The 25,854-nt window shown below is 36.8% G+C and overlaps 1 protein-coding gene across 11 annotated transcripts in view; it reads right to left on the minus strand.

Moving 5' to 3' along the window:
- The window catches only part of CDC42BPB (CDC42 binding protein kinase beta), an 87,741-nt gene that overhangs the window by 19,717 nt on the left and 42,170 nt on the right, over nucleotides 1-25,854 (minus strand). For 6 of the 11 annotated variants that reach the window (XR_015804258.1, XM_088166284.1, XM_088166281.1 and 3 more), the window contains exons 4-22: nucleotides 23,816-23,911; nucleotides 19,449-19,597; nucleotides 17,417-17,510; nucleotides 15,882-16,082; nucleotides 14,756-15,004; nucleotides 13,730-13,809; nucleotides 12,701-12,867; nucleotides 12,492-12,611; nucleotides 10,541-10,674; nucleotides 8,684-8,926; nucleotides 7,026-7,136; nucleotides 6,442-6,686; nucleotides 6,149-6,254; nucleotides 5,515-5,639; nucleotides 4,670-4,775; nucleotides 2,927-3,075; nucleotides 2,214-2,308; nucleotides 2,046-2,125; nucleotides 583-633 (exon numbers count right to left, since the gene is read on the minus strand). Coding sequence is in view for 10 of the 11 variants with exons in the window: in XM_088166284.1 (XP_088022410.1) it covers nucleotides 583-633; nucleotides 2,046-2,125; nucleotides 2,214-2,308; nucleotides 2,927-3,075; nucleotides 4,670-4,775; nucleotides 5,515-5,639; nucleotides 6,149-6,254; nucleotides 6,442-6,686; nucleotides 7,026-7,136; nucleotides 8,684-8,926; nucleotides 10,541-10,674; nucleotides 12,492-12,611; nucleotides 12,701-12,867; nucleotides 13,730-13,809; nucleotides 14,756-15,004; nucleotides 15,882-16,082; nucleotides 17,417-17,510; nucleotides 19,449-19,597; nucleotides 23,816-23,911 (2,601 nt within the window). In the remaining variant the exon portion in view is untranslated. The remainder of the gene's footprint in view (nucleotides 1-582; nucleotides 634-2,045; nucleotides 2,126-2,213; nucleotides 2,309-2,926; nucleotides 3,076-4,669; nucleotides 4,776-5,514; nucleotides 5,640-6,148; nucleotides 6,255-6,441; nucleotides 6,687-7,025; nucleotides 7,137-8,683; nucleotides 8,927-10,540; nucleotides 10,675-12,491; nucleotides 12,612-12,700; nucleotides 12,868-13,729; nucleotides 13,810-14,755; nucleotides 15,005-15,881; nucleotides 16,083-17,416; nucleotides 17,511-19,448; nucleotides 19,598-23,815; nucleotides 23,912-25,854) is intronic. The other 5 variants (XM_088166286.1, XM_088166285.1, XM_014871927.2 and 2 more) reach the window with 1 other exon arrangement.

Here is a 25,854-nt window from a genome sequence, read left to right on the forward strand (position 1 = left end):
ACTAGTTAAAGCTAGCATCCATTACAAGCCATCTATTAATTTCACACTTAAATTAGTAACTACTAATTGCCAGCACAAGGGGGAAGTATGCTACAATTCCAGAGCTAAAGCAGCTGGGTGTGGAAGTAGGATTCTGTATTACTGTACTCTCAGGACATTATGAAAACTGTGATTAACAAACATGAGATTAGACTTCACATCAATGATGTAATTAGCACTAAAGGCAACACGTAATGAATCACTCACTTCCCAGCCAGTATAGACAGGGAGACATCTCAAGTTCAGTTAGCTCACTAAATTTGTTCAGATACTTGTTATTTTGTTTTGTTCCAAATTGATTGGAAGGGCTGGGCCATTTAAGATCAAACTGCACCATTATGTAATATAAACAATTTTAAAAATACTGTGTGATTCAGTTTTAGCTATATAGGTAGTCAAACTATAAAACAGTAAGCCTCAGAGAGGTTTAGTGGATTAAGTTACAGAGAAATTAAGGAAGCAAAGTATCTAGTTTTAGAGGGCCATTCTTACTAAGACAGGTCACAACAAAATAAGGACACAAAACTACTAGCAAAAACTTACTTCTTCCCAAAAGGCTAGCAGAGAAGATGTAGACGAAGAAGAAACAGAATCCTTTGTTGTAACAGATATGAGGGATAAAAACGATCGCTTATCACCCACAGGAAAACTTCAGATAGAATATTACTTGACTAGCTAAATAAAATATTTTATATGGCCAAATGATAGTCATTCAAACGAAATTAACCCCAAAGCAGATGATACAAAGTATCTTTATAGGTACATGTGAAAAAAAGTTAATGTAAGTTATTAAGCACAGTATCAGCAATTTTAATGTAATTCATCAGAAAATGCACCTGCTTTTCCATAGAGAATATGTATTTATTTCAGGATCCATAGAAGAGAACCTTATTTAATTATGGGCTTGATATTTTACATATTACTGTTTTACATCTATCTGATACTTTATAAAGCAAAGTTTTAAAATATCAGGGTCAGTAGATAAAAGCTAGTATTGAGAAAGCAGCATATATCATGCTTCTCTCTCTTCCCTGTCACTCACAGAGTACATGTTGCTACTTCAACAGAAAGGCAGCATACATTTTGTGAGTGGGAACAGCAAATACACAAACTGTATGAAAATATCACAGCATGTCCATAGGCTTTTGTGTTTTTAGCAGTAGTGACAATTAAAAAAAAAAAAGAAAAAGAAAAAGAAAAGAGAGAGTACACATCTCAGATAGAAAATCTAACAAGACTGATGAGGTTTTAACCTGAGCCCCTTTAACTCCACTTCATGAACAGATTATTTGTTTCAGTTCAAGTTCTGTCTACGCTTTGCAAAACAAAATCTTAAAAAACCCCAGAAAAATCTTCAAGGATCAAGAGTTCATGAAGTAAGGAAATGTGATTCAGTGTTGCATTTAACAGCTGCTTCCTCGGGGAATGCACAAATCATTTAAAGTGAAACGCCTACTTGGAGCTGTGATTTGTATGATTAGTTTTCTAAGGATCACAGGGTGTGTCACAATAAACTTATTATACCAACATCTGTGGGTCCTCTGATTCTGTTCCCAGCTCCTTCTCCTCTAACCACTCCATTAAGATCTGAAGCCAACAATTTTACGTATCTGTTTGAGCACTCCTTGAACTCTGTGAACGCTTTTCCTTGTAATAATCAGCATCTTCCAACTGCAAAGCATTTAATTCCTTTTTTGTAACAGGGTGTGCCAGCATTTCCAAAAAACGCGGAATATATTTCGTTTAGCAAATGTTTGAGATTAACCTAAACAAAGAAGCTAGAATGGGAAATAATTAAAGTCAACTTCTGAGAATATTTCCCAGAGGTGTCAGCTTCTCTACAAAATGCCAAGCAATCTGACAACTTCTGGCCATCCAATTTTGTGCCTGATTTGGCTAATATGCAAGATACCAATCTGCCATACAGTGCCTAAGAGTTACTTTCAAATAATAAAAATATAATTTGGTTATCTCATTTTTTGTAGTTGTTTTATGCAGTAACTCACTCTGAAAGTCAAATCACGTGCAAGAGGAGAGGTGTTGAAATAGTCAAAAATGGAATCTTGAAAGTCTGGAAGTTTGAGACCTAAAACCAAAAGCAGAACAGGCTTAGCTAAAAGGCAACATCACAGGTTGTTTTAGAACTCTGCTTAGAACACAGAAAATTTAATTACCTGAATCCGTTCTGTATTTTTCTTCCAACTTTTTTTTCAAACCTTCTATCTCTTCAGACAGTTCTCTATTTTTTGCTTCTGATTCCTTTAATTTACTAAAGTAAAAAAAAAAAAAAAAAAAGATCAAAATGTAATCTGAAATGTCTTAAAGGCAGGAATGTCAGTACACAAGATTGTTAATTTCTGGTTCTACATCTCAAGACTTTCAGAAGAAGCCTTTTTGTTTGTTCATGTTTCTGGAGGGTTATTTTGGGTTTTTTTGAGGGGCATTGTGGTTTTTTTAAGGATGATTAATTTTACTTTTCCCCTGAACAGACACCTCCTTACTTGACTAGATATTTAAAACTGTACTTAAGACTTCTGCTATCACAAGGTATCTGCCAAACAAAATTATTCTAACAGTACTTAGACTTTTAATTCCCAAGAACATGTCTAAATCTCCAGTTAGTCAAAGATATGGTAGTGAATCTGCATTGAATTTGCTCTATTTTTTTTTCTCAGATGCCCATAACTTATTATAGCAATGAATTGTTGAAGAAATTTTTACAGTTCTCATTTGACTATGTAAGAAATGTGTAGTCTGTAGAATGGGATCCTTCTGACAGAGTCCAACATCCCAGGCACAAGAGGACATTTTAAGAAAGTTGCTGCTATTGTAATCCACGGTTCAGATCAGCACATTAATCCCCAAACAGCAGCAAAACCCTTATTACCTTTCAAAAGATATGTTTGCATCTTTAACTTTCCGTAGCTCTTCTTGAACTAGTTGTTTGGCACGAATTTCTGCATCAAGGGCCGACTGCAATTCCAGCCTGGCTGACATATCCAACTTCTGACTGCGCCGCACTTTCCAAAGTGGATCCTATTGCAATAAGTTACTGAGTATTACTATCAACTGTCTAAGCACATTTCTGTTCTTGTCCAAAGACATAAATTAGCTTTCACACAGGTTCAGAGAATGCGCTTTTAATCAGCTATGGACAGCATACCTGCTGCATGAAAATTAGTCAATAGTCAGTCTTCATTACACAAAAATGAATTAATGAGCAATTTCAATATTGGTTACACCATTTACACCATATGCTGGAAAGCAAAATGCTGGATCACTGAGCATAGAAGTCAAACAGAAACCACTGGAAATGACTAGTTTTCACTGTTAAATCTTGAAGTGAGTGTAAAATTTGCACAGTGACATAATGTACTTCCAAAGATGAGATAAATGTCAACATTTAATGTAAAACATACCAACATAAAACATACCAAGAGTAGCAAAACCATGAGAAGAAAAAAGGAAGAAAGAAATCTGAGTCTTGAGATGCCCAAGATACCTGGAACGTTTGCCTAAGCAAGTCTTATGCTTGCTAAGTAGCACATACTATATATATGCTACTATACATATAACATATGCTATACTTCAGCATACATACACCATGCAATTCCTCCCTACTACCCCAAAAGCTAACATTCTGAGCTCTTCCAGGCATTTTTCAGTGTGGAGTACATTTCTGATATTCCGTAATGAATGCCTCTCTGGTCACAGACGAACTTGCAAATAAGAGTTATGGAAATTGAAAAGCACTTTTTATGTTGAGAAGTAACTGCCTTAGAGCAGGTTCTGTAGAAGTTACAAAACCAGTTATAATATAAAGAACAGATAGTGTTCTTTATTCTGGCAGTAGCTAAGATAAAAAATGCAAACTGCATTTGATCCAATCTTTCTTCTCGTTAAACCTCTCAATACTGTAATTGTCTCCTGATGATGCAGACAGATGTCAGCTCACAGAAGTAAAACTTTCTCTTATTCTCTTGTATTCATAGGTTTGGAAGGGGTGAGTAACTTCTCATGTGCATAAACCAGCAACAGATGGATTCTGGATGGCAGACTGGTGACTGGCATTAGTAGGGATGTGGGCTCCCACGCCAAGCTGCAAATGGCTCTTCCTTTCCTTATGCAAGTGTTTTTCTCTTTGAAACCACATTCGTTTATGAGAGCTCCTCTATTAAATTTTGGGGAATTCATGTTTCTACTGTATGGGAAAATTATGGCACAAAGGTCTCACTGTTCTGCATGTAAATAAAGCCACATGTTGTGTGTGTCCCTAGTTTGTACTGGTAGAAGCCAGATAGCAATTTTTCACAGAAGAAAACTTTGTTGTCTCACTGTAACAGCAATTATGCAATTGCACATAACATTGTGAGGTATATTTCTGTACTCCCCTTTGATGGTTTAAGTTACTGTTTCTTCTCTCCTTTGTGGTGTTTAATATCTGTGATGGCAGATATTAGTATGAAACAACTGCCCCCTCTAATTATCAAATTCTGATCAGATTGCCTAGTTGGATTTGCAAGCAGTAGCTAAAAGCTAAAAGCAGAGCAGAGGATTAATTCTTTTTAGGTACAAAAATGTAGCTTCTCAGACATGCCCAGAACATCTTGAATGTTTCTTATTTCCTTACCAGTGTTCGAGACCCCAGACTGGAACTTCTCAATGATTCTAGTTCTTCTGTCATCTTGGAAGCTAATGCTTGGAGATAGCCACGAGCATCCTTCTCATCACTTACCCTGTTGTGCAATTAAAAAAACCTGTAACTTGGCAGTTTTATGGCTCACAGCACCAAATGTTGTACCACCAAATTATCACAGTGTCTGCACTGGGTTTAGGGACATAACAGGAATGAACAGAGAAGGGAAGACTCTCCCAGCAATGGAAAACTGAATACATCTCAGATTGTCTGCTTTAGATTTTTCTTTTATCTGATTTTCTTCATTGTGGCAGTTGCTAGGGAAACTGAAACTTCTTTTTTGCCATTAGCAAGAGTTCTGCAGAGATTCACTGTTATATGAAAATGATCTGCATATTACTTGCTCAGTTTTTATAAGGGCTACCTTGGAGTCCTTTCTGTTTTGCATGCTGAAATTCTTGCATGCAGCTTGCTGAAACAGTGAATTATAGAGGGGAGAAGAGTGGAAGTAATAAGTGCTTGTCTAGTGCAGCTAGTGAGGTTCTATATGTTAATGTTGACCTTTTAAATCATGACCAACTTCCTGAATGAATTTATCAAAATATTTCAAACTGGATGACTTAACAACCACTTTAAAGACTGAAGAAAATTGACACCAGGACTCTGCTTTGTACTCGTTTCAGTGGCATCTAGCAATTTTAACAAAATAAACACTCAGAAGTACGATGCTTTTGCTGATCTCAGACACAGACAAGGCCTAGCTATATTTAAAAAAAAAAAGCCAATCAGTTTTTCAGAAGTTGAAAGTGGCCATATCTGGATCTGTAACTAGCACATACCATTGAATGATTTCTGCAATCTGAGCTTCCCAGTGAGCAACAGACTCCTTCTTTGCTGCTAGATCTTGGAGCTCATCTTCCAGCTGTCTGTTCTGTGCTGTTAGTTTGTCCACGAAGGAGCAGAGCTGAAACAAGGGATTAGTTTCACTTGTGACTTAGGTCAGTTTCAGACTTTTTATATATGTGTACGCCTACACACCTTTAGAATCTGAACAAACAAGGCCACCCTGGGCTATCTGGATGGGCTTATTTTTTGTGGAACTATCTGTTCACACAAAATAATCTAAAACACAGGAAAGCAAAAAAGCAAGTGTAGACGCCAGAGAGGAATAAATTTTAACTGTAAACCAGTGGGAAGGCAGGCAGTGCATGTCAATGATTCTCTCTCTTTGCAGCCTTCATGAAGAATCAAAGGGCAGTGTCCTCTCAGTTGTGGGAATGAATCCCCCAAAGAGCAGAGTACCAAGATGCTAAAGTTACTATGTAGCCAAATCTATAATATTTATATGGCAAAAATTACATTTAAAAATTCAGATAGTGCCTGAACATTCACAGATCTTGTTCTGATCAGTGAGTAGACTACTTCAACATCAGAGACTAATGAAGTAAGAATTCTATGTCCTGAAATAATTACCCTCTCATTTTCTGTTGTTAATTTTTTGTTATCTTCCAAGAGCATAGATCTTTCACGCTCATATTTCTCCTTCATTGTTCCCACTGCTTCCTCCATTTCACTGTGCCTAAAGAGAGGGGCAAGAAATAGAAACACTTATACTGTTGCATTGCTGAACCTGAAAACTGGGATTTTAAAAAAGGAAAAAAGTTAGGGTGAAATACCAGCCTGCACAGGCATCGATGTGATGCAATGCAATGCATGCACACAACAAAAAGAAATCCATAGTGAGGGAAGCTTGCCCAAAAGCTTACCTCTCTCGCTTTGTTTTCTCTAATTTATCCTTTAATATCATGATCTCTTTCTGGAGTGCAAGCTGATGGCTCTCTGAATCATGTACTTCCTTTTTCACATTTTTTACTTCCAAAACATGTGATGCTTCTCGTCGGACCAACTCCTCTTCATAAAATAAGATTTTCTTTTCCAGCTCAGACCTAACTTTGGAAAGCTCCTGCTGATGCTCCAATGTAGCACCAGCTGCCCGGCCTCCCTGCTTTAACTGTAGAACAAGAGGAGAAACCATCAGGGAGAAGCTATGATCTTTATTGCTCTGCTTACATGACCTGAATAAGGGGTTGAATTGGCTTGCAGAGGTAACAGATTTGGATCACATTGGTGTAGTAGCTGCTTAGAAATTATATAAACTGAGCATTTTCAAGACATTACTATCCAGCAATTAAAGGCTTTCAAGCAAAAAAGGCAAATAAATCTGGATGGGCTAGGTCAGATTTCTAGTAATGTTGTAGTTTTAAAGTCTCCCACTGGTATCAACAGTTGAGTAAACCAAACTACTGCAGCTTCTGGGCCATGAGTAAATATTTGTCAAAAACCATGTAACCTTTAGGGCTTCCAGTTCATTTTCCAGTTGTTTGGAGAAAACCTCGCTGTGCTCACGGAGCTTGCGTTCTTTTGATGCTTCTGCTACGACTTCTTCAAGTTGGGCTTCCAGCTGTAACGAGTCATTTAGGTCATTTCAACACAAGATAACACTATCTGTATCATTCATTTCCTTTCCTCCATATGGCCTAGCAGGAAGTTTTACTTATTTCTATTTTAAGTTACACTACTATAACAACCATCTCAGAATGTAATGGTAATTGTTTTGCCTTTAGTGATTCAGGCATCCATCTGTCACATGCAGAGAACTATTATTTTATGACTCTTTGTACTGATGTGAACTACATCAAGCCCATTCAGGAATAACTGCACAGCTCCTGTTACAGCAAAGAGAAGGAAATGGCACTGCAGCTGAGAAAGCAGAAAGTCTCCCACATTTACAGGTCAGCTCTATGCCTCAGTATCTAAGTAAGGCAGCTTAAAAGTATCAACCTTTCAACCAAATTACTGCAAAACACTTTAAATATGAACACTGAACACTTTGCAGTTATGGAACAAAATCAGCTTGATCATCCATTTATTGACTTCAGAAAGCTTATCAGAAAGAAAATTTAGATTTAGTGGCAACTGCCAGAATTCAAGCAATAGCACCACAGTTTCAAATCCTGACAGGAAGAGTAAGATTTGTTTTTCTGTGTTCAAATTGAATTGACAAAGTTGTTTTTAAAAGCATTGTACTTAGAACTGTGGGACAAGATAACCAACTTCTAGACTGTGTTCTGAATAGAAGATTGATACAACTGTTATAAAAGGGAGTACAGAGGAATTTTTAAGAACAAAGACAGGAGATTTTTAAAGTTCTGCATGAAAGTATTTAACTGCATTAGCAACAACACTTGAATGCCTGCTGCACTCTGCTCTAGAGATGAGAGGCCACAGCAGTTCATCAATTCCCAGTTAACTATCACATCTTGTTCATGGATAAAAGCCTTAGAAACTTCATCATCAACTACATTTTCATAGACTACCCTTCAATTTGCCATAAGTTTTCTAGCAATGCTTATAAAGCTCTTGAATTTCTCTTCTACACTTCATCCACAGAATACAGAAAACATGATAATTTTTCAGTGATGAAAACACTCTAGATTAACGACAGTAGTTTTTTCTTATGCCCTCTTCTGGCTATCCACTTCATCTCATGTGAAACTATAAATTGCCTAGAATACTAATAGGAAATTAACTTGCTTAAAGATACTACAGATACTCTTACAATGGCTTAACTACAGAGGAAGGAAAACCACATATTTAGTTTTGTACCACTATTTCTCCCTTCAGCTGAACAGAAACATTCAGTTAAAAAAACAATGAAGTCAGGATACTCCAACCTCAGAGCACATGAAGACACTCACTGAGCTTTTTTTTGAAACTGAGGTTTCAAGCTGACTGTGAGTGAAGACTCAACAAGAACCAAAACCCCAGAACTAATAAACTGGGCATGTAGCAAGAATACCTTCCTCAAGATTCAAATCAGTCTGAGTGAAAATTTAAAAAACCCAAAAAAATCCCCAGAAGACACTCTCAACTTTTCAATACAATAACATAAGAGGTACTGGGTAAGCAGCAGCTGAAACACAAATGCCAGCTATTTTATCAAGCTACCTCTTTTCTTATCTTCTCTGATTTCCGGACGTCCTGTCGCAGAAGATCGATTTTCTGCATGCTCACTTCCAACTCTTCCTCTTTGTCGCGAAGTTGCCGGGACAGCTTCTGCTTTTGGGAGCGCAGGTCTCCCATCCTCTCACTGAGCTCAGAGAACTCCTGCACAGCCAGCTTCCTTTGTTGGTGGGCATCCCTCAGCTCTTTGGACTGCATCTTTAATCTCTCTGAGGCTTCTACAAGTTGCTGGTTTAAAAAAAAAAATTAAAAAGAGTAATTTGAACTCCATATATTCTTTCCAAGAAGAAAGAAACTGGACCTATTTTGACCACCTCACGTAACTACTACAGATTTCTAAATTTTAATTTACCCTATTATTTAGCTAAGCAGCTGCAGTGACATAAAAGATGGCCATTACTTCGCTTCTAGTGTGGCAGATCCAAAGCTGCCTTTGGTATCCCAGAAGTCTTTCTTATAAATGTGACTACACAAGGCCACCTCACTTCTAAATAACTTGATTTTAGATTACCACCATGTACCTGCACATTTGGAACCTTGTTTAAAGAAATGCTTTAGCAGATAGCAGATTCAAGAGAGACATCAAATATATTGCACCAGCACTGAAGGGCTGCAGCAAATACGAGATTTTTCAGAAAACTGAGGAACATTCTTTAAAACAAATTGTGAAGCTCTTAATACTGAAAGTATAAAAACTATTTCCTTTACAGAAAGTAGTTAACAAAAATCAAATGGAATGTTTGACATAAAATCATTTGAGAGTGGGAGTTAAAAATAAGAAAAGAGCAGAACAGCACAAGAAAATAAATGTATAGTGAACAAGGAGATTCTAAAATTTCTGCCTTAGTAGGATCACTGCAGGAAGATTAAATTCCCAAAAAGCAGGTGCTCAGACCAGAAGCAGCACACGTGCCTTTGGCAAACAGCCGCTTACTGGTGGTTAACAGACTGAGAGAGACTTAAATGCTAGTGTACAAACAGCTCAGAAATTCTGGGCCACCGATTACCTTTGGCTGGTTGACTTTTGCAAAACTAGTTATTCCAATACAGGTAGCTTTTTTTGCTATTATTGAAAGTGGTAGGTACTATATGCAAATCCCTATTTACTTAACCACAAAATATGTTGCTGACTTAGAACTGAAATACTACTAAATTTTAGGAAGCACACGAAGTGCTAATTTACACAGCAGCAAATAAACTCAATGATTACATAAAAGTCATCATCAGCCTTAAGCAATAATTAACCTTTTGGTATAAAAAAGAGTAAATGGGCTCTTTCAATGAGCCCTGCTAACTTCTGTGCAAAGATCCTCTTCCCCTAAATAGACATGTGCACCCTAAATGTCACCAGAAGGCCCGGTGTCATGTAAACTGACCTATGGTCATAACCCCCATAATTCTGCCAGGGATACCAGCCAGGTATCTGCTGGGTCTGTTTCCTCCCTCACCATTCCCTGAAACTGGAGAACAATACTTGTGTTCCTGATCCCTTAACAAGTCACCCCAAGGCTCTGAAGTCTCTCTTGATTGCCCTCAGCCTTCTACTAAAGCAGTTAAGAATAATTAAACAGCTTAATTAAAATCATTCTTTAGGTGTTTGTTTCATTTAGCAGAACACATTTGAAATAAGAAGCCCACACATTTGAAATAAGAAGCCCATCAACTTCCAAAAAATACAGTGTGATACTTTGGAAAGCTGCTGTACTGCTGAACAGGTTTCCTACCATCTCTGTATAGTTTTTAAAAGCAGCATTTAAAACCCTAAAATTGCAATCACAACATAATTGTTCTAGAACTACTTTACACGGCTGTTTTTAAAAGTATCTATCTTTGGATCAATACCTTATGAAGATCCTCCTTTTCCTGCCTCAGTACTTTGCACTGCTTTTCTAGTCCTTTCAGCTTGTGTATGGAGTCTTCATGTTCTTGTCGAAAAGCCACTGCATCCGCAAGCTGTGCTTCCAGTTTACTTATATCTGTAGATTAATACATATTAAAAGTAACTGGTCTCAAATTAACAACAAGCCATATTACTCATGCAAACTGGCATCATTTTGCTTGAAAAATCAACTTCTTTCCTATTCCCACCATTTTAGACTGTTTAAAGTAACTTTGGGACATTGATACCTCAAAATAACTTTTATTTTTCTCAGCCCTGAAGATTGTGATCTCTAAGTGAAAAAGTCTTAGGAATGGCTTTGTTTTGTTTTTGAGGAATGCAACCTCTAGACCTAGAAAATATCAAAATAAACTTGAAATGTTCCAATTCCAAATGTGTTTCCTAAATAGTTCTCGTTTTGCAACAAAAAGGCAACAGTCATTAGTGCATCCAGCAAGACACAGAAGGACTATTTATTTTCCAGGTAAGCACTAATGAATAGTTTGGGAAAGAAATACCATCCTGCACAAGGTAACCTGGAGACCTGACTGCTCATACTCCTGGGCAGCTTGTTCTCACTTTACTTTCAAAGACAACGAAACAAATTTGATTTGAAAATACTGGTTTTAAGTGCAAAACACCCAACATAGCCACCCTTATATAACCCTGCTCAGTCGTACCAATTCTAAGAAAATGAACTGCCATTCTCTATTCAGTTTTAATTAATACTTATATTAAACAAATAAGTAATAAATGTCACAGGCAATAATTGTCTCACTCAAGTTCCACTGACACCTGTGGCAGGAAAATGACCGAAGTATTCAGGATGCCAAGCAGTGCTGTAATGCTTGAAGTACTATTCCTTTCCTAACTTAAGAACAAATGTCCTCCCACCCTACATGAACCAATGCTATTTCTTTTTTAATGAGAACAGACTCTAGAATTTATATTTTAACAGGACATCACTGGTTGAAGAACTAGATAAACCTGAAAAAATTAATCTTTATTTCTAGATAAATCTAAATGCAAAGCAGAACCTTAAACTAACTATTGTGATTCAAACCTAATTTCAGAATACACAAGAATAACTTTTTTTGAAAGATAATCTATGTAGGAGAGTGGAACTGATTTTTGAAGTGCATACACCTACAAAAAGGGTATATTGTCAAAAGAAATGGGGAAAAAATACCCTAAAAAAATCAGCATCCGCAACACAGCATCTGAACTCACACTGTACAGGCCTCTATAAGACTCTCAGCCAAGTCGTTAGGATTTGAAACTACCACTTTGTTTATCACAGATTCTCAGTTAAAAATTAGGTACTAAGGAGGTTTGCATGAATAAACTAATAGCATTGTCAAGCAACAGATTTTCAGTGATATGGGTGAGTCAGTCTTCCCTCAGGACAGATGCCAGTATTTGTTTCTCTGCAACACTCAGAGTTTCCTAATTAATGCATCACCAAACACAGAAACACAAAGGGAGCAGAAGCTCTGACATATTTAAATGTGAACTACTATTACACATCCCTCCATCTACTAAAGAGCAACCAGACTTCTATCTCCTGTCTCTTACATCTGCCTCCAAGTAAAACCTCTCCAACACATATTGTATCCTCCCCAAATGGAATAAGAGAACAAGATCTCCTGAGATTTTTAGGGAAACAAATACACAAAATATTTAAGTAAATCCATCCACACAATTCATCACACTCTGGACTTCCCATGCTAGTATGTGCTATCAAGCCAAGCAGGTGGAAGAACAAGTTAAGTATTCATCTAGCAAAAACTGAAATGCCTCTTAATATTGAACAAGGCTTTTAAAAACCCTCTGTTTTTTAAATACTTCAAGAACATTAATTCTACTTATTGCAAAATAAATTGCATTACTATAATTACCATGCCAGAGGCTTACCTGTTAATTTGTTCTTCAACCGTTCAATTTCTTCATTTAATTTTTTAATCTCCTTATCACGGCTTGTATTTGCTGTAACACACACTGGACCTTGGAGGTTCTGCACTGTCTGTGTAGATTCTTAAAATCCGAAAACAAAGGAAAAGATTTTTAATAAAATATATTCCAATGAGCAGAACTAAGAATCCAAACAAATATAAACAACTAACCTTGCAGTTTTCTGTTCAAATCCTGCTTTTCTTGCTCTAATTTACGTATTTTCTTTTCATAGCCTTCTATTTGTGAAGTGTTCTTTAAGTCTCGCTGTACATCTGTATCTTTGGTTACAGTGTCAGACTGCAGCACATTCTTTAAAGTGCCTCTATCAGATAAAGAGCTGAAAAGAAATACATTAGTTAGGACATTTTAATAAATACAGCAGTATAGATGCTGAGATTGCACCAACTATGCATCTTAAATTTACAAGTACAATTAGTGCAGTAATCGTTATTGTAGAGACAATTCTCAGGGTAAAGTTATTATTCCCTAGCTACTGTACATGCTGCTGTAGAACTAAGACACCCGCAGGACTTCAATGATGCAGACACACCTTCATTTGCCTGTATGACTGAAAATGTTAATTCTCCTATGCCAAAGGTTACAGGTACCTGGCAGAAACGGAAGCAGGTAAGTGTACCTGTGCTGAGATAGCTCAGGGACAACCCTAAAGTTTATAAAGCATGGCAAAAAGAAATAATGGAGTAACAAACAGACCAGGATACCCTAAGACCAGAGACAAGTATATGTTTAAGAGATCTCTGAAGTCAGATGGAGGCTACTTCAAAAATATGCAAAGTGAGCAGCTTGGTCCATGCTCAGAACCCTCTCTGTTAATTTGGCCTACCAGCAGGACAGTGGAGCAATGAGATAATCCTGAACAGTTCCTGGCAGATGTCCAATGTGGACAAGACTTGCTCTTAGCCTCTCAATGTAGGAACTGCAACTGACACATCTAGTCCCCTAACCTTCTTTCATTTCAAAGTGATAAAACAGTAAATACAAAAGCACCTAATCTTGGCAAACAGGATCCAAATCTTTTTGGACATTTGAAAAAAAACAAAAAAAACAAGGAATAAAGGTTTGGCCACAGGTACACCTATGGACATCAACCTTTCTATATGTTTATAAAAGTGAGATTTCCCAGGAATTAGCTGCATCTGGGAAACAAGTTTCCTTTATAAAACATATCCTTTGCTTACCTGTCAGTTGTGTATGTAAACCCAACGAATGGTAAATGCAATCCAGAAAAGCCTGTATGAGAACTCGGTGGCACCACTTCCTGCATGAAAACAATGAGCATGAAAACCCAAGAGAGAACACATACAAAGTGAAAGGCATTTCATTGAGCCTCAACAGCTAAAAGAGAGACGGCTAATAGAAAGATTTTTCTTAATACACCAACTGACAATTGGCAGTTATGCTCCACTGCCCCTGGACAAGCTTTATTTCAGATTAGGCTGCCTAGCAGAATGACTTGAATTTCGGAGCCTCTTGAACTTGGCACTTGAAAGGGCAGCATTTCAACAAGTTCAAAGCACAATGCAGCCAGTAAAAGGAAACCCAAAATTTCAAGTTCCTAATTAAAAGGGACCTGCCACCAAAATGCATGCTGTTAGTCTTAGTGTTCTAGTTACTGTCAGACATGTAATCAAAAAACGTGCCATAAACTCTTCATTTCTTGGAATACAAGCTGGTGAACAAATTACCACAAAAACTCTCTACTCCTGACCCATTTCTAAACTACAAGACAATAGAAAGGAGTGCAACACCAATGCTCCCTACTCCAAGAACCAACCTCCTGCTTCTTAAGACAGTGGAGAAGTAGCAGGATGAGTCCTTTCACTTGGACAGCTGTGCTTGCAAGCTACACAGAGTATATGTGTATTTCTAAAGACAGATTTCTTTTTTCACCTTTGAAAAGGCATAAATCCAAATACTAGTTCCCTGTAAACTAAGGCCAACTAAGAGGCTTTTTTCCCTATCTAAATATGTTTTAACTTTAACCATGTAACAGTAATGCAGACTCACATGTGCTACCACTTAAAAAAGCCGCTCATGATTTCTGATAACACAAAATGCCAAGGAGATGAAAAACGTGAATTTTTCACATTTGAAGTGACTTATTTTTCATTTCTTTATTTATTTTGAAGTAAGTTCTCACTACTACCTTACAGTGCAGCAAGGATGCATACTTCCATTAGTAATATCTAAAAACAAAGACTCACTGGATTTCTTAGTACATCATCATCTACATCAAAGTTCGAGGTGTCAGAAGGACTGCTGACTTCTGGAATGTAAGGTGCTTCTAGGTTTCGGATGTTATCCCAATTAAGTCCTTCAAAAAATGCATGAGATTTAAAATCCTCTATTCCATTCTGTCCCAGTCTACGCTCCCTGCTGCAGATAAGTCGCTGAATAAGATCTTTTGCTTCTTCAGATACATCTGTAACATGGGATGGAAACTGAAATCGTTCCTAGAAAACAAAACAGAGAAATTTTTACAGAAGGAATTAATTAATTCCAAAACTTTCAACTGTAGTTTCAAAAAAACCATTAAATTACACCAATAAAACTGGAAATGAATAGTCAAATATTGTTCTAGTTACAGTGAGCAATGACAGAGCACAGTTCAATACATTCAATGACAGACTTTTTGTCTTAAATTGGATTTCAAGTACAAGAAATCATTTTTCAATTTCTTTAGAACAGATCTGTTTGATCTGTGATTAAAATAACTCTGTTAGGAAAAGCAAATTTTTTTTAAGACATACCAGATTTTTTACACACTACAATATATTAAAGATCATACAATAAGGACAGACTGGTATTCTTAGTCAGAGGTCCACTGATCTCCTGGAGATGTACTCCTCAAGATTAAATTAATTTCAACTCTTAAAACGCCATGATATTATCAATTCTTTATGCTGTCAAAATTAAGAATGTATTTTTCTAATATATAGGTTACATACCTGTTTTTCTTATCAAAATATAATCTACATTTAGAAAATATTTCTATTATCATAAACAAATGTAATATCTAAAAATTGTAATTACCACTAAAAACTGAAATTACTCAAGACTGAAAAACTTGGAGTAGATTTCTATTTTGATTTTGTGATGATTGCTTAGATTTTCCAACAAGAAAATCAGCATTTAGAGAAAAATTTCAATTTGTCAAAGAATTAAATTTCAGCAGTTCAGAGAAGCAAGCATTCCTAAAACCTGAACACAAAAACCTAGACATCAATCTAAAACATTGTGAAAAAACAACTACCATCACTTCAATATCTCCAAGTGATAAGTTTCTCTGTAAACAAACTCAGAACACAAGAGATTTAATACAGTTCTTACTTCATGATTCATAATCTTCCCGTAGGTTTCCACTAGTGACTCTGCATAGAAAGGGGTTTCACCATACAGCATTTCATACATGCAGACACCCAGTGACCACCAGTCACACTCAGGCCCGTATTTCCCCATTCCATCTTCCATTGCTTGCAAGATCTCAGGAGAGATGTAGTCAGGAGTACCCACTGCTACTGATGACTGTACCTTAAAAATAAGGCAAATATAATTCTTGTAAGTTTCCAGTTTCTCTCAGTAACTTTTTACTCAAACACTAGTATTTCTGACAGAGACACCATGACATGATTCTGGAGAGGGAAGAGATTCATAAATTCACAGCAACATTAACAAAGAAAATATTAAGAAAGTAACAAAGACTGCAAAGATTCATTTCCATTCTACTGCTACATAAAATCAGTTGATATGTTTTATTCTGAACACAGCAGAAATCCAAAATAATCACAGATATTGTGAAAGCAGAAAGACAAATTATATTTTGCCTTTGTGTCTGTTTATACTTTGAAACTGCAATTTGCTGCCCAGAAGTTGAAATGAAAAATGAGTAAGGAGGGAGATCAGGTCCTACCCCTGAATTTTACAGTTACATCTGAAGATCACAGAACAAATTTTCTGGGTAAGTTTTATGATGTCAGAAATCAGTCAAATGTTTATGGCCTAATGTGCAATTGGATGTACTACACGAATAAGGAGAAATTACTCTATGCACAGCTAGTATGGAAGCCCTGACCATCAGGGCATACTAATCTCTGGGAATATGTTCTCAATTCAAATGGTTCCTTCATTTTGCATTTTTTATGGTTAAGCTTTGACAGGCATTTTATGACTAGAGAACATCAACAAGATGTGAGTTTGTGCCAAAATCAGTGAATGATGCTGCATGCCATACTTTGGCAGGACTGGAACCCCTGGAAGTACCCAAAACAAACAAAACCTGTCACAAGCAATTCAGCTTTTAGAGGTAAATCCAATCTGCTGCACAAGATGGCCAATTACCATCATGTTGTTTTCCATTTGTCAAACACATATAAAACAAACTGCTTATTAATTGTAGAATCAAGGCAATCATTTAGGTTGGAAAAGACCTTTAAGATCATTATGTCCAGCTGTTAATTGAGCACTGCCAAGTCCACCTAAATTGTGTTCCCAAGTGCCACATCTACACATCTTTTTGATACCTACAGGGATGGTGTCTCCACATTTGTGTGTGCCTAACTGGTGTAGCAGGTCACTCACCTTCCCCCTTGGACTCAAATGGTCATTAGAGGAAAAAGTGAAAACCAAACAAATATAGCAAAGGATAACTTTAAAAGTTAGCAGCCTGTAAAACAAGGTGATGAAGATTTCAAAAATGCATTTAAATATGTTGAGTTATACTGTACCCTCAATTTTTAGTGTGTCAGATAGTTCACAATCTATCACATCCCTGATGCACACTGATGATGTCTAATCTCTTTAAAACCAGCAACTCACTTAGAAGGTCCCACTATCAGCAACCCCAATAAATTTTGCTTCATACATACTGTGCCATCTTCACTCATTTTCAGACAGGACCCAAAGTCTGCCAGTCGTATGTGGCCGTTCATGTCCAGAAGAACATTATCAGGCTTTATGTCCCTGTTACAATAGATAGAAGTGAAAAGATTTAAACATACAGTATTAGCTCTGCTTGTAAAGATTAATCTTGCTTCAAAATAACACAGAATTTTACTCACTGATGTAAACCCTTTTTATGGTACTATTTATGACTCTCCTGACCAACCTTAAACTCATCAGTTTTGTTGCACCATAAAAATCTGTGTTTCTTTTCAAATGTGAAGTTCCAAATGCCACTACACGTGTTGAAAAACTTAGAAACTGTAAAACAGTTTCAGTTTAATCTTTCTGAAGGAAACTAGAATTACTAGGAGTAAACAAAACTAAGGTGCTCTAATACACCTTGCTACATAGATGTAGAAGCTGACAATGGCTGATTTTTAAGGTGCTGAGTTCCAGTTTCACACCTTTGGACATTTGTGAGAAAAAACATGACAGATTTAACAAAGGGTCCTCACATAAAAATTCTGCCAGCCTGATACATTTTTCCAACACAAACTTGAATTAACCTTTTTTAACCAAGGCCTAATGTTCTGAAATTAATTACTGAAATGTCACTAATACTGTTGCTCATTAGCAGTATTAATACAAAATAATAAATGCTAATCTATGTCTGTCTACATAAATTTAAATGCATATTTATTTGTGATAATACACAAAAATATGTGCTGAGAAAATTGAACTATGTCACTATGGTTCCCTAATAAATTAATTAGTAATTCTGCATTGTTAAACTTATTCCATACATTTCAATTCCAGATATTGTCAATGTGCCACAACCACAAGTCAAGCTCAGTAGTTGCAGGGGACTATGAAAAACTAATATACAACTATACACTAATCTGTTTGTTTGCTTTCTAAAGAACACTGATCACAGTTGCACTTGCAGCCTGAGCCAATCTCTGCTTGGCATGCAGCTCTCACTTGCCTCAGGGACCATTACTGCTGTTCAGAAAGGCTTAATGCCTCCTCTCTGAGCTCCACTGTCTCCTATCTACAGCTAACAGGTCGTATAAGCGCTTAAAGGGTCCTTGAAACGCTCTCCACAGCAATCATGCTTCCTCCTAATCCATTCCAGTTGCCAAGCAGTAATTTCTTGGGCATTGGCACATGTCCTGTTCAAAGCACGTGTTTTGGCCACAGAGACACACACTCCTATTGCCACAACAGACCTTCATTCAGCCCTGTGAAAAGATGTAGCTGCTCAGTAAGTCAGGACTTCCTTGGAAATTGGTGCAATAGTGCCTGTGGTGAACTTCTCTAAGGCTGCAACATTTTTAAATCCCCAAATATTGTCCACATTTACTCACAGGAGTTTTAGAGAGTATCTTTTCAAATTTTAAAACAGCAATCAAAATGCAAACAGAAGAGTTTAAAGCATTGTAGTTCAGAATTCCCTATGCTTTTTAAACTTTAACTGTACAGCTCTACCAACCACAACCTAAGTTTACTTGGTGGTAGCCACTGATTCAGAATACACATCTTGTGTGCAAAAACAATTAGATCAGCACATGCCCACTGATTACAAAATGTGTTGGAGAATGAAGGTAAGTAGATGCACTGATGTTATCATGGGCTTACTGTGCATACATTTTGCAGAATGTCTAAACACCTCTAGAAAGTTCAAACCATTTCAAACCACTTCAAACTTCTAGGTTGCTTGGACAAAGACAGATAAATATTTATTAAGTGAATTGAGAGTAAGTCAAGAGCCCTGATTAAAAATAGAACAGACTTTAAAAGGTTAGTCACATAAATGTCACTGCCTCTGATATCAATCCATCAAAACGTGATATTTAAAATAAAGTAGCTACACAGCTGTTATACAGCATAAAGTAAACATGTATCTACAGTAGTTTGCCTTTGGCTACTGTGTGCATTTGTATACACAGCAGTAAATTTGGGATTAACTTCATATAACTGTACATGTATTTTTTGCCAAATGAGAAGGTATTTTACCTGTGCACATAATGCAGCTCATGTATGGAATGTATAGCAAGCACCATTTCACCAATGTAGAACCTAGCCATATCTTCAGGAAGCTTGTCTTCAAACTTACTGAGAAGTGTCAGCAAGTCACCACCAACATAGTAGTCCATCACTAGATACTGAAAATGAAGAAATAAAGCAATCAAGTACTGAGAGACAGTTGGCAACTAAAACCAAAGTTCATCAGTTAATCCCTGAAAAAAGCCCTTTTGCTATTTTTTTTTTCTGTGCCTGTGGAAAGCAGTCAAAATTGGTGGCCTTCTGTTTTACTTTTATTTACTAACTTAGTATAAAAAGGTATCATATTCCTTTAATAATCACAGTAAGAATGGCACATCAGCATTTAGTTCCTACAAAAAAAACCCAAACAAAATATGGCAACAACAAAGTAGTAAATCAGGACAAGTTTACTTCTGTCTTAACTAGTATCACAAAGAAAATCATCTAATATCACAAAAACTAATGTATGTTACTGACTCTTAATCTGAAAATTTCCAAAAGATGATGAAAGAAAAAAAAAAGTATTGTTAAAATCAATATTTGATGCAACTTATTCTAAAACACGTATTTCATTATTACTTTTAGTTTTGGTATCATTTCAATACTACTCGTTCTTCCTGAAGTGGCACTTATCACATCAACATCTTCAAGTATTTATCTTGGCACATTCCACATCATGGATACATAACACAGCTGACAGGAGTTTGATGACACTATACATTAAATTACTACACTATACATGGATGCCCATGACAAGCCAAAAGCACTGTCAAGCCAGAGGCACTAAAGTGGGAAATTTAAAACTCAAAGATTAATGTTCTTTTGAATATAATTCAGTGAAAAAGTAAACAGCCTCCGAGGCCAATCAGGCACCATCCTATCCATGGAAAGGACCAATCCTGATAGGGTGACATGAAAGAAAAGGACTCAGGCATGTGATTTGTTTCTCATAGCACAAAACAAGGATTATGTTTCAGGTATATCCTAGCAATATCCACCTAAATCCAGAGCATCACATCAAAATATAACAACTTCATCTAGTACTACCAGTCTTGAGCCATTTTATTCCATGTTTCCCAAGATGATTTGATATGCAGTTTTAAGACTAACTTTGCTTATTCTAGAATTAAATTTCCAAAGCCATCATTTTGCTTTTCTCCTCCAAGTAAAGCAATCTAGAATCCACTGCCCCTACCATAGATTCCACAATGGAAGCAAATTAAAGAAGATAGAAATGCAAAGAACATGAAGTGCAATACTAGCCATTTCCTCACTATCTTTTGGATTAAAAGAGTGACTCCAAAAGCCACAAGTTTTGGTATTTTTCTCTAGTTTATTCAAATTACCGCTTAATCTGATAGGCAAATTGCATCATTTATGTTGAAATCAATCTGTAGGTATTGCTCCAAGGAACTTTAAACATGTACTGAACACTGTACACATGCAACACTTATGTTTGAAAACAAAATGCTACAAACAGAAACCATCGATCTTCTACAAGGGGTATTATCTTGAAGTATTTTCTCTCAAATTCAAGGCAAAGAGACTTTATAGAACCTTCTGTGGGAAGTGAAATATCCTTCCTGTCAGAGACGAAGTAATGCACTTCCATCAGCTCCCAAAGCATTTATAACTCAACCAGAACTCAGGTGGCCCATAAAGGAAAGCACCTGGATCACAGAAAGACGGTGAGATCTCTTCTATGAGGAAGCAGAACTTCATTAATCTTTCAATTCAAAATTGCCAGGAGGTGCTTCTCCTTTCTTTTGGGGTTAAAATATAAGCTATTCTGATGCTGAAATCTAGCAGAGTGCATTTTTTCCAGGGAAGTGTCTACATCAAATGGGAAGAGTAGCTAGAAATCAAAGGAAAAAAGGGTATCAAAGTACTCTCATGAGTACCTAGAAGCCTTTGAGAGGCTGACAGTAGTCAAATACACACTTCACCTAAATCACCAGCTAAATCACCAAAGGTTTATTTAACCCATCTTGAGTACAGGCTGTCTCTTACAGAAGCCTTTTAAGAACCAGAAAAAAAGTTATGCAGCATTTCCATGTAATGTCATTTAAGAATTGGCTGTTTAGAAAACAGTAATGCATGGTGCATTTACTTGAAAGGTTTAAAAACTACAAGAGCAGAGACAGAAAATGAACTCCAGAACATATATATTTCACAGAATTTTGTATTTCTTGCTTAAATGTAAGTTCTGCATTATTAAATGATCTGTCAACACTAAAGGGAGAGAATAAAACCCTAAGTACTTTCAGACTCTCTAAAGGCAGCCACTCCTTTTCTACATTAATATCTTACTTTTTCTTTGTCTCATTATAACCCTTTATCATACAGCCAGAGCAGGCAGAGCACTAGGTGGGGGAAGACACAAGGCTCTCCCTCTGCTCAGGGCAAGCTCATGTGGTTTTGCATTTAAGAATCACTAGATATAATGCATAAACATCACTGGGAGGAGGAAATACTGGAACCTACAGATTTCTCTTGCAGAGGACCAGGCTGGAAAACCAAGCTCCATTGTCTGTTCTTGTTTTGTTCTCAGCTTTGTATTGCATTCTACATAGACCGTGGATGAACAGCACAGCTAAAAAGTAAATCTGCCCAGGCTCTGAAACAAGGCAGCACTCTCCAGGACGAGGAAAAATGTAGCTATAAACTTCTTCAAGCTCCAAAGAGAATTGAACAGAGATCTCTTAGCCCCTGGACAAGTACTAGATGGTACGGAAAAGAACCTTCTGTCCACGTTTTTGGATGAATTGATTACTCGATGTGTTTCATCTTTTCTTCATGCATCATTTACAACGGTGACTGAGATGCGGATCCACTCCATCTGTGAGCACCAGACATTTACAGGAGATGGTTTCTGAGTAACAGACCAAATTGGAGGGCAGTATCTCAGCACATGCAGAAGCAGACCTCAGGCAAGCTGGGAATCTGCTGACTTTGGCTGCCAGGCAGAACTGTTGCCTTCTTAGATACTGGATCTTAAATCAGATGTCTACATTCTGCTGTCAAGTGAAACTTCAATATCTAAACACCTTTGGGAACTTTGGGAAAAGATTCCCTCTCTGTGCTGTCTTTGCTATTGCTTGTTATCTCACACAGCTAACAGTTTTTCCTTAGGTAGGTCCATTCTTACAAGCTACTTGGAAATACAAAACAGGATGCTTTTTATGCAAGTCTGCAGGTTGCTTCTGTGGGGATTTGAAACTACAAGCTGTTTTGAAATCAGGAGGCACTGCCAGAGATAACTAAACTGTGAGAGATTGAAAATCTGGACCTATCACAAACGATTCAGTGGAAATAGCCTGTAAACGACAGCCTAAGATGTGACTGCATATTTTTCTTACTATGTGCTTGTTGTTCTAAAAATACTCCAAATATGACAAATAATGTGTTTTGTCTCAGCATCTGTGGAAATGTCTGAGTATTTATTAACTCTTGCTTAGTTCCTGAACTCTTTGGCAGCCTTTTATCAATACATTTTTTCTTACTTATATTCATGACTTGCTACCATGCTACCAAAGTGTAAAGAAGGTGCAAACTTTCACACTACAGCTGTGTCAGATGCTACAGAAACTGCAGGTTTGCAGACCCAGCCTGAAGCAGCCAAAGGGAAGCTGTATGGTTCAGTGTACTGCAGAATACTGGGGCTTTACTGACTTTGCTCCTAACCATACTCTGCCGTATTCTGTGACTGAAGTAAACAGGGCTTATCACAGTTCTAGTAACCAATCATGAAGAAATTTCACAGGAGTACAGATCTTCTTTATAATTTGCTATTAATTTAGATTTAGATTTGCTGAAGTCTCTCAAATTACTGAGATGACAAATCTGCTGATTTAAAAACATACTTTATAGAAATATTTTTAAGAAATAGGCTCTTTTTTCCCCCCTAAGGATTTTAAAATACCAAACTTCTAAATTACTTTTGCCAGTTTAAAACAAAATCTTGCTTTGAAAGATATTAGGAAAGTTTAAAATAAAATATTTCTTACTTTCACAGAGTTAACACATCTCAGATTACTTAATTGCAGCCTTATCCAAAATACTAAATTTGAACACGGTATTTTTTATGCAAGGGGAGATTAATTAATTTAAGATGCTTAACTAAATCTCTATATACTACACCCCTACACAAATTTCTCACTCTCCTGGAGTTACAGTCAGTCCCTTTGAAGTTTTGCTTCAAGGAGAAAATAAGAATGTTGAAACACTGCTGTGAGGCATGAGGTAGACTGATTTAATGCACTAATATTTTTAAAATATACCAAAAATAAAATTCTTTCACAACCCAGAGCTTTTATTTACTGATGAATCAAACATACCAAATAGTTCTCATCTTGAAAGGCATAGTGCAATGTAGTAATCCACTGACAATCTCCATTCACCAAGACATTTCTCTCCTCTCGGAAGCAAGCTGTCTAAAGGAAGAGAGGGGGAGAAAAGCCATTGTCAACATCAACAAGTAGTTTTCACAGGATGAATATATATGGATGTTTTATGGGATTATTTCAAATTACTGAACAGAGGTCTCTATTCATTGGAATTCAGTTCTACAGAAGTGACATACCAGGGAATCTCTGCAGGTTTTAGTCAGGCATTCAGTCACTCTAATCCTGACTGTGACTTTAAAAAACAAAACAAAACCTAACCAAAAAACCTCAAACCAAATGAAAAAATCCCACCAACCTCCCCTCCCCAATCCCAAAAAAATCCACACGTTGGGCCAAAAGGCCACAAACCAATTCAAGTCAAAGTTTAATTTTTGTTTTACAAAACATTTTTAAGTCAGAAAATAATAACTTGTCACTACCATCTGTAGCAGAAAGATAATGGCTCTAGGAAAGTAAGTCTGATTCTTCTGATAAAGACCTTTATGAAAACAGTTTCATGTATACTTTTATTACATTACAGTCCCAGTTCCAGACACTGCTAACATACTATGGGAAATAAGCAGATTTTACTACTACTCTCTTATCTTTGTCCAGTATAATACATTTTCATTTTCAATAGTCTTTCCTCTACTTCAAACAGCACACTGCAACACTTCAGAGAAGCAAGCTCTCTGTAGCAGGTTTTCTCAGCATCTTTACATAAAACCAACTTTCATAAACTTCAAGCGAGTCCTCCCCAATAAAAATGTATTGATGTTCTTATTGGATCAGAACTATCATAAAACAGACCTTGGGACTCTTCTACTACTCTCAATCCAGAGAGACATTATCAGGATATTTGAAAACATACCATGGAAATGTGCCGGGGAAACCCAAGCCTTACCATACACTCACTGCACCTTACAAATATATCTCCAACTATTTTCTCCTCAAAGGAAGCAAAATTCCATCTACCTTTTTACTGAAGAAGACCATGCCATGGTCACATTGTAAATTAGTAATCACTAGAGCAAAGAGAAGTAAATTGTAATTAAATGCCAGCTGAGTGGTTTAACGGTTTATGAATGCAAGGCCAAAGCAGCGCTGTGTGAAAAAGGCTGGCAGCTACAGCAGCTCCAAGTAATCCTATCCCCTTCCCACAGCACCAGAGCATTGCACTTCTCAGCTCTCCTGGCACCACGACGTGAGGAGGCTGCCAACACAGAAAACTAGTTTGTGTATTTTTGAAGACATCACTCCCTTGATCCAGTTCACTGTGCAACCTCAAATAGCGAGGGAATGTTATGAACACTAAAAACCCAGTAATGCTGCTGAACACTGCATCATGAATTCAGAGCATAAAATTCTCCTTCTCTGCTTACACTGGCTTAAAAGGCCTTGAGACGTGACTTGAAAAAGCATGACAGGCTACCTAATCAGCCAGTCAGGACTTACTTGGAACTGTCAACAGTAATACACTAATGACTATGTATTTTGCTGTGAGAACAACGAATACAAATGGTCCTCATCAACATAAATGACATGCCTATTTTTGCTTCAAACCCATTTATGGATGTCAGGTGATATTCACTAACCTTTCCTTTATTTTGGAGGCTTCCAACCATATGGGGTTCTTTTCTTGCAGCTAGTACATGAATAAGCAGTATTTTGCTAACTTCTCAGTATGTTTTATGTCATGCACAACAAACACAAAGCAGTGTAACAATATGCTTCTTAACCCACTCATAATAATATTTTTATATAATAATAGATGAGGTGGATTAATAAAATACTTGAAGTCTGCTTTTCCTGTGGAATTCTCCATTGAAGAGACTACTGTATTCTCACAGGCTTCATTTTAAAAACTAACAGGTTTTACCACATTTGGGAAATTTTTAACACCCAGATGTTGCATAAACTTCATATGCAAGTTGTAACATCCTGCTTATCCAGAAAAGCCAAACCAAGTAAGCAAACTGATCAGGAAAAGA

Source organism: Sturnus vulgaris, chromosome 6, assembly GCF_052056855.1.
Source record: "Sturnus vulgaris isolate bStuVul1 chromosome 6, bStuVul1.hap1, whole genome shotgun sequence".
Taxonomy (NCBI): domain Eukaryota; kingdom Metazoa; phylum Chordata; class Aves; order Passeriformes; family Sturnidae; genus Sturnus; species Sturnus vulgaris.